The 9,656-nt window shown below is 27.9% G+C and overlaps 1 protein-coding gene across 3 annotated transcripts; it reads left to right on the top strand.

Moving 5' to 3' along the window:
- Positions 1-6,257, top strand: LOC113521340 (uncharacterized). 3 transcript variants are annotated; one of them, XM_026906861.3, is made up of 7 exons: positions 1-247; positions 383-416; positions 763-1,190; positions 1,854-2,009; positions 2,753-2,846; positions 4,999-5,077; positions 5,412-5,591. In XM_026906861.3, exons 2-7 carry the CDS (start codon positions 401-403, stop codon positions 5,446-5,448), a joined length of 810 nt encoding a protein of 269 aa, XP_026762662.1. In that variant the 5' UTR covers positions 1-247; positions 383-400; the 3' UTR covers positions 5,449-5,591. The 3 variants fall into 3 exon arrangements, with proteins under 3 accessions (XP_026762662.1, XP_031768583.1, XP_026762663.1); XM_031912723.2 differs by lacking the exon at positions 4,999-5,077 and having other exon boundaries at positions 5,412-6,257; XM_026906862.3 differs by lacking the exons at positions 383-416; positions 4,999-5,077 and having other exon boundaries at positions 5,412-6,257.
- Positions 6,258-9,656: the final 3,399 nt, after the last annotated feature.

A 9,656-nucleotide genomic window follows, 5' to 3' on the forward strand; every position in this document is an offset into this window, starting at 1 on the left:
TTTCTGCAATATTCCAATAGTGATATATTTTTTTTATTTTCCATCTAGAATTTTATTCTAAACAAGTCTAAAATTTATAATACCTAGCTTAGTAATTACATTTTTGCGCTCGTTATCAGTGACTCAATCTTAATTTGTTTATTTTAAGAGGCGAATTTATTTAATATTTATGTTAAAAAGAAATTGTGAATTGAATGCTAAACAAGTGTATTCTTTTGTAAATTAATATTTCTCATCATCTGATAAGGTGAGTACTTATTTATTATTAATGTGAAAAATAATATTTCGTAATTAGAATCAAATATATGGTAGTAATTTTTATGTACCTTCGTTGAGCCTAATGCACGTTATTTTCATAAAATTCCTCTCGCATTGCATGCAGCGTTACCTAGTACCGAAGATGGATCCTAAACAAGGTTGGTTATACCAACAAAACATATATTGGTAGATCCTGTTTGTGTACATTCATACACCTGACTGAACACATTATTAGACTGTGAGTCTTGCTAAACACAATATTCGTTATTTGAGTCTACTTAGGTATTAATTAAAAATTCATTATATTGAATGTTGAAATTTTTATAACCGATTTATTAGGACACATTTATCATTTAATTATTACGTCTTAATACATATAATGCAATCAGTGATTATTTTGTGTAAAAGTAAATAGAAAAAATATTTTCAAAAGAAAGTACACAACTATAACAATAATGTTAATACTATGCAGCTTACTGATTCAGTCTCTTTAAATTTTCACAGATACTTTTAATGAATCTGTGTCTTCAATATTAGAGAGAAAAGTTAGAGGGTGGCTTAGTGGCGTCATAGACGATATGAGACGTAGTAGCCCAGTTCAGCAATGGTTAGACTCACTTCCAACCGATACCGACGCTGAATCTGAGAAAACCAAAGAAGCAGATAATAAAGAGGCAAAGTCTGATGACAGCAAGCTTGGGGAATCAGTAACTGATGTTACAGTTGTAGAAGTAATCCCAGAGAAGTTGCATGAAGAACAAAATTTAGATGTACCTAGTCCTAGAGATGCATGGAAAAGAAAGTCATTAGAAAGTGGAGTTCTAATGAGGCAAACTGGAAGTATAAAAAGACTGCAAAGGGATCATTCTGTCCAATCTGAAGGTTGCTCACCAAGACTAAAAAATCCATTATTCAGGGATCATTCCCTTCAGGTAATGTAATTATTACATATCAGGGCACAAATTTAATTTTTATTTGTTTAATACATACTTGCCACATTCTTGCTCTTTTTTACAACCTAAAGGTTGACTAAAAATGCTTGTCATAATAAATAAAAAAATAAATATGTATGAGAGACCATCAACAGTTGTAATTCAGTGAGACATAGATTATAAGTGATAGTCTTAACAAACTTATTACTTCATTTATATAAATATTATAATTTTATAATAAGATTGTAACAAAATATTATATTACTGTTGTTAACAATCATGGCATCTTTTAACTGTCTATTGCTAAACTTAGGCATTTGGTTATATTTTAAGGGGGATACTGCTGCCCATCTTACAAACATTAAGTTCCCTTAGTTGGCTCTTATGGTACCCATGGGAAAGGGAGTTGTCAACAATGGATTAGTATTTTTTAAACTTTTGAATGAAGTGCATATTTTATATGGTTTGTTAGTCAACTACACAAGGTTAATAAAAATAATTTAACATGATATTGATGTAATCAAGTCTGCTCATGACTGTGCAATCTCATTGAAAATTAAGTAAAGTAAATTATTTATCATTCAATAATTTGTATTAAGATCCAACAGCTCATATTACATTGTTTACAGTGTTATATTATAGTGAAACTTTATTATTTTACAGTCTGATGCTAGTGGCTCAAGTAGTAGTTCAGTTTTAAACGTATTGGGTGCAAGGAAAGTAGACGCTGAATCTGTCCTACTGGCTTTAGGTTTTGGCCCTAGTGAAAAGCAGCAAAAATTACAGAGAATACCTGACAGATTTTTAGCACCTTCTAAGGTTAGTAATTATTATTATTATATCAGCTTTTAATTGTCCACTGCTAAACATAGGCCTCACTCATAAGGGGGTTAGTAAGTTATCCATAAATATAATGCAAAAATTGTATTTATAGAATTCCAAGGTATTATGATTTCATTACAGTAATAATAATAATTCTAATTTGATAAATAGTCAACAATATATCTTTGATTAATTATTTTTATTTAATATAAGTTTATTTTGTATTAGTTACTTTTTTTGAGATTTGTCGATTTTGTGACATTTTTTTTTTATATATGAATGATTATGGTGTAAACTTGTCACTTTGTAATGTATATATAATAATATAATTTCATTTATTCACATTATTTTCAAAACAGTAACTAGAAAAAAAAATTCTCTGTTTGTAATTGTTTCTGTGCCCTTTTCCCTCCTACACATTATTATAATCATTTACTTGCACAAATAAAGATAAACATTTAATTGCACAACTCATCCATAGTCTTGATTTCCTTTTGAGAATATTTAACTTATGTTTGTGGTAAAAACTTGATTGCTTAATGTTAAAGATTTTAACAATTTGTTGCTGCTATATTTTTTATTGTTGATAAATCATTTAAGCAAAATACCAAAGATTTCCAGTTTAATGAAATAGTAACTATTTATTACCTTTCTATTCTTTTGGAAGTCCAAAAAAATGCATTTAACTGGATTTTTACCTAATTTCACATTTAATTCATCATTGATTTTATATATTTCAGCTCAAAGGTATAAGTACAGAGCAGTTCATTAGAAATGAACAACATTCTATGAGAATGCATGATTGTGGAGTTTTTGGATATAGAGGTCTAACAGGTATGTGCACTCAACTTTATACATGTTTTTGTTGAATAATCTAATCGATTCATACTAATATTAAGGTTATAAAGTTTTGCATTTGCAGCTATTAGTATATACTAAAACCTAACATCATATATAGGTATTTAAGATAAACAACAATATTTAAAGACAACATATTTATGTACTTTTTTATATATTAATAACATTGTAATGGTACACAAAATATTTTTGTTTTAATGATCATTATTTTAGTGTTTCTTCTTATCCTATATTGAAAGATTTACATCCTAGATGAAAGTTGAACATAGGTTCATTTTAAAATAATTTTCCTTCGCTGAATACAATACTTTGTTAATTACTTTTTTTTTCCTACAAATTAAGTAATAAATTATGTAATATTATTTAAAATACTTGCGCTTTGTTTAACTGTCTTCATTAAAATGTTGTTATTATTTATACATGTTATAGGGGTTGAAATTAAATTAGTTTTACTTCACACTTACACTTACAGCATTTTATATTAAGTAGTTATTTAAATTTTTATGTAGAAATCAAAATTGTTTCATGTATTGTCGTTTTTACAATGGCCGACAGATAGCTTGGTGTCTTTGTGAAACCGATAATGGAATGGTAACTCCGCCTAAGCTAATGGTATACCTTGCCGGGCATCAGTGGGAGATGGTAGGTGAGAATGAAAGGGCAGGTCAGTTAGCCCATTATGGTGACATCTTAGAATTCAGCTCGAGAGTTTTCAGGAGGGACTACGTGAGGGTCGATCTGGCAGAGTATATTGCTAGCAATAGGTATGGTAGTCCGCATTAGTAACAATAACCCACTTGGGGACATATATATCATCTCGTAAAAGTTCTCTTTCTAAACAGCTAGATTATTGTATCATTTTCGAGAAACGCTTGTGTATTATGTATGTGCTTATAAATTGTAATGTATGTGGGCGTTTAACAACCTGGTGCATTTAAAGTAACAAGTCGTATTAACCTTGAGGCCTTGACTGACCATGTGATCTATTCTCTGTTGTTGCGTATTATCACAATATAATCAGTGTCCTTATTTTGTCGTGACTGCTTGTTAAAGTTTCATTTTATTAAGGTGACCTTCCTACTTGGTAGAAATCTTATTACCTATTTCCGAGATAAATTACCTCTTTAGTTATTCTTACAGACATAATATTAATAATATATAATAATAAAGTTTTAAATTTTCAAAATTAATTTTGTATTGAATTTTGGTTAATATTATGATACTTTTGTAGTTTTAATTAATTAATTAGTATTCATTTAATCATGTTTTTAGTCTAGACCAATTTCATGATACCTAAACTATTAAAATTCATCTGGCATGGATGATATACAGAAAAAATAAGGCGCCCATTAGACGACCGCTTAGTAATATCAGTCACGAACAAGTTGAATCAATCATCATCTAAAATGTTTTTACGATATGACTGTAACATTAGTGTGTTATGCCCATTTGTTGCATTGTTTTGATTATTTTGGTATATATATCCAGTCATTTTTATAATAAATCTGAGGTCAAATATTATCTTATTTAAAGGTATTAACTATGTAGTATAGATATGGTAACTATCGTAAAAAATATTCATATAGTTTCATAATTTGTTGGCAATGAAAAACCATTTTGTGGTATGTTGCTGTAGTCATATTGGGATTTTCACTGGTGGTAAAGCTTACTTAAAAGTGTTTATAACTTTGTCTTACCGGAATGCGATAACGTTTCAATTATCTGTCAATTTTTGAAAATAATTGTACAATTTTCAATGTTTCTGACTGATTATATAAAAAAATGCTCTATTAGCGAACTGAAACCTAGAATAAAACATATAATCTACCATTAAAAACATTGCACGTACTTCATGTTTTGTTTTGGGATTTTTCAATGAATTTTTGCTATTAATATCTAAATTTTTGCTTTCAGATTAATAAGAATTTTATTGTATGATTTTAGTTATGAACGCTCTTAAGTTTAAGTAGGTATAAAAAATAGTCGTCAAATATAACCATGCATAACTAACCCATCGTTAAGATTAGTTACTTGTAATTAAAATACGAAAGCTACATTGGTATATTTTAATTAACCAATTCATTTTGTTTGAATTTAACTAACAAATTAATAAATAACTCACTAACAGAACACTGCACTCCTGTATGCCGATTTATGAAACCTATTCCATCAGGCTTTCCTAGATCAGTACCACAAATTGCTGTTCAGTAAGTATTTATTACTAACATTTATTATTAATGTATGTGACTAGTTAAACTTATCGGGATAAAATATGTTTCGTGATTGTTTTACATTTGCAAAAGCGTTCAAACATACCCAATATAAAAAAAAAAAAAAAAAAAAACTATTTAATTGAACAAAAATTATAGAGATCATCCTAAAAAGGAATTATTTTAGTTAAATATACGTAATTGTAAACTTATTAAACAATTATTAATGGTAACAGATTAAAATAAAATCGAGTTGAAAATTTTCTTTTTAACCTGTTCTTACTTTAATAAAGCTACAATTATTTATACCTGTGTAATAAATATATTACAGGGAATCCTCATGTACAGCCGTCAACAATTGTAGCTAAAATAATGGAATGTATATTACATGATGACGTGGTACGCGAGCAGGCGTTGATGAAGGCGCGACACTCCATAGCGGACATGCGCAGTGCGCCTGATTTATATGCTCTACAATTACTTCAAGCGTCGCGTTTGCGACATAACTGAATTGCAATAGCAAACGTCAATATCATGGCCAAAGATAATTTGCTACGGCTTTATTTATTTTATTTTTTTGCCATAGTATAATTATTTGTGTACAGATGTTATTGTTATAATGGATCCGATTTATATATTCAAGACATTTCATTCATTCCTTAGGGAGGGTATAATTTTTGAATGATTGGGATTGATTCTGAGGCGCCATTTGTCTAAATTTGTTTCTTAAATTATTATTTTAAATTGATTGTTTCACAAAAGTACTTACTATTTTATGCACTATCATAAACTAAATTTATAATAATTTTGACTTACATCTTTTAGAATATTAGTTCATATTATCTTACAATAAAGATTTCGCTGTGATAATGAATTGAAATTTTAATTTTAGATTTTATAGGTTTAGAAAAATGCCATCTTCGAATCTGCCCCATTGTTGTGCCCCAACTCTTTCATGAATTAAATGATTGAGCAACTGCATGAGGTGAATGGGCCTGTGGCAACTATCTCTGCTAATTGTTTATGTATCCTAAAGAGGATTAACGTTTTGTGCAATAAAATATTTATTTAATGTAATATAATATTGTACTAACCAAAACATTTGTGCAATAATAAAATCCTAAATACTTAGTTATAGCTGAAACGTTATATTTTATTAGTCACAGTTATGACCTCTGCATATGACTATATCGATTTATATAATGAGACGGAATTCAACGTAATTAAAATTATCACATATGTTATAATATTATTACAACAATAAGTTGTGTTAAAAAAGTTATGAAAAATTATAGTTAATTGCAGATCTATCGTTTACTTATGACGCCTATTAACACATACTATGTTTCATTAATTAGTATTAACAGAATAGAACATAAACGCTCCAGTAATGATCCGGTAAACATGGTAAATGAAGGACGAGACATTCTTCATTTTATTACGATGTAAGCGTTATTTTCATTAGAATCTACCGAAATATTTAATGTAGTTAAATGCGTTAAATATTTATAATATCGTTCGTATAATTATATATATATATATATAATTATCGTTAAATATATATATATATATATATATATATATATATATATATATATATATAATTAATAATTATCGGTATCGATAGTAGAAGAGAATAATTAATATTTTGTTTAATCCACTTTTGTTAATCCTTAATAAATTAATAATTATCATTACATATAGAAAAAGGTCATATTAATACATTACTCTGCAATCTACAAATAAAACAATTCACGGTCGAGTAAGTCGTGCTCTTTTTAATTACGGGACGCTGTTAATTGCTGTATCCGTAGAAAATTGTAGGTACGTACTTTTTTCCAATTTGCGTAAAAAATAAACTAATTCAAGGAATATTAAAATTCAATTCTTATTAAAACTTATAGTTTGTTTAGTTACACACATTTTTTTTATATAAAGTGCATTCAGCCTTTTTTAAATAATTTATATTTTTTTTTAATATATAATACAATTTTAAATTATATTATTCCTCTTAATATAATTTTGTACTTCATCAACGTTAGTGTCAGTTCCTAAAATCCATACAAGTTGTAACGGAAAAAAACCTGTGTTCCTTTGACCTAGATTAATTGAATGAAAAGGTACGCATCTAGTGAGAATAATATCACTATTAAGTTTGTGAATACTACGGTTCAGTTACGAATCATTATAACTTTCCGTTACATACTATAATATATAATGCACCCTTGACTTTTTAAATATAACTTAATAATAATAAGTGATATTATATTACGTGGTAGACATTCGTTTTTAAATATATGAAATACCAAAAGACAAAATTAATGAGATATCCTGTGATGAGAATAAGTGTAAACCGCATAGGTAGTTTAGAAATTGAATAGAGCGGATTTTGATATAGGTAATATTATCTTTAGAGAGTTCCATAGTGCATCTAAACTTTCACTCAAGTATATTAGTGTATATATGTGACTATTATGGGTATCTTCTACAAACACTTTCAAGAGCTTAAAACAAAAATTTTACAATAAAACTACTATATTAATGGAACCAAAATTGACTGATTCCACTTTGCCTTGTACTTACGAACCATTGTAATTATTTAATGTGTAATTCAAATGAAGACATATATTAGAACTATCTTTATTAAATTATTAACTAACTTCAAAACTTGCCTCAATTCTAAGAATAGAAATTATTATTTATCTAGATTTGTGTGGAATGACTGTAAATAGATCTATATGAATGTTTTATTTAGTTTCTTTTTTCTAATTATTAAATATTTATGTTATCGAATAGATTTTAAGTACTATAAAGTAGTTTAAATTGTTATTTTTTTTAAGTAACATATAATGAAATGATAATTTAATAAACACTGAAGAAGAAAGAATACATAATATATAAGCATTTTATATTTATTGTTTTAAAAAGATATTTTTGGCTGTGTCCATGCTTCTCCAATTTTCTAATTTCTTTAGAATTTTCATAAATTGTTGTTATTGTGATTTACAAATTTATTTATTAAATAATAGAGAATTTTAAATTAGATTTTACTCTCTTAATCTTTCGCTTCTAAAGTCTAGAGTAAAATTATGCTAATATGTCATGTATGACTTTAGTCAACATTTTTAGTAGATACCTATCGCATTCCGTCTTTTACATCCTCATTGGTAAAAAGATTAAACGTCTGGTAAACTATATTTTGTTTTTTTTTTTTTTGTTAATAGGAGAACAAAAAGATCCGTAAGTAGAATTCGAACCACAAATGTCTGATTGATACGTTGTCTCGAGTGATAAATGGACTAGTTTTACAGTCCTGTATAACATTTTGATAGTATAACATGGTATAAGTATGTATATATTTGCCATTTCTGGCACCATATGATAATTTAAAAATCCATCTTGAGTTTCTTCTTGAGATGTTGATGTATCTGCTTGTGAGATCATTGTTTCCTCTACCATTATGGAATGAAACTGTCTACAGATGTTTCTTTATTCTGGTATCTAGCAAAAATCACTACCAATGAAATTGACTTTTCTTTTAATCACAACATCCGTTTTATTTGGATAGTAAATTGTAAAGACTTGTTGTTTCATCATAACCCACAACATAATCTGTATCTGACTTATCATCTCACTTTTACGCTTTTGAATAGGGACGTGGGTCGCTATTTTGATACCAAACATTTGCAAGTTATTTACATCACAAATTCTTTTTAAACCATAGTTCATAACCGGTTCGACTTTTATTCTACTCTTATCAATTCTGTTTAATACATACGCTGCTTTGGGCTTCAAAAAAGCTTTTTTTTATATGATTTACTTTTAAGACATGATATACATGTCAAATCATCATTATTATTTAACTTAAACATAATGGTATTCCTGGTGATAAGTTTTTTTAATGCCACTCAGATAAACTGTTGACCGATTTACCAACACACACATATTCGTGTGGTTGCCTCATGAATTTCATAATAATTATTTTTATGATTTGCCAATGCACTTATAGAGTTATAATTAATTTTCATAAAACACAACTATTCTTGTTTATTACTACGTTGTGCCATGTATCTAAAACATTAAATAAGGACCCCACCAAATTTCGTGTAACGTCCATATTGTAAACGCACTCTTTCAGTGTTTGAGGATCATTTTACGGTCTCGGTATGCACCTTTTCTCTTACCAGCTTTGTAGCGTCTAGTCCGCCTTTTTGCCACTTGACCACAGCGATCGCAACAAATATATGCCGTGAGTAATTAATTGCGAACTCTGGGCCCATAATCTAAATGAATAAAATAAATGGACTATTTTATTTTTCTTTATGACAGGTTATAATACAAAGATCATGTATATTAACAATGGGCAAATAAGTACTGTTCAAGTACTGCAACTTATTAATAAAAGGTATATTAGATTATTAAATAAAAATTATATTATTAAATTGATACAGTCTAGTACAATTGCAAGTAGAAATTTTAAGAGTCAAATGTATATTCTTGTCAAATATAAAAAAGTTCTAATACCGAGTGTGCATAAAGAGCATTCAACAAAATTATATCCAACAAATAAAAGAAA

The sequence above is a fragment of the Galleria mellonella genome, unplaced genomic scaffold (genome assembly GCF_026898425.1).
Source record: "Galleria mellonella isolate WM207_F2 unplaced genomic scaffold, CSIRO_AGI_GalMel_v1 utg55, whole genome shotgun sequence".
Taxonomy (NCBI): domain Eukaryota; kingdom Metazoa; phylum Arthropoda; class Insecta; order Lepidoptera; family Pyralidae; genus Galleria; species Galleria mellonella.

Bases quoted from the DNA above. Each gene is read 5' to 3' on its own strand.
- LOC113521340 (XM_031912723.2), top strand. The intron at 1,191-1,853 runs GTAATGTAATTA...ATTATTTTACAG, and splicing joins TCAGGGATCATTCCCTTCAG to TCTGATGCTAGTGGCTCAAG. The intron at 2,847-5,411 runs GTATGTGCACTC...AATATATTACAG, and splicing joins TGGATATAGAGGTCTAACAG to GGAATCCTCATGTACAGCCG.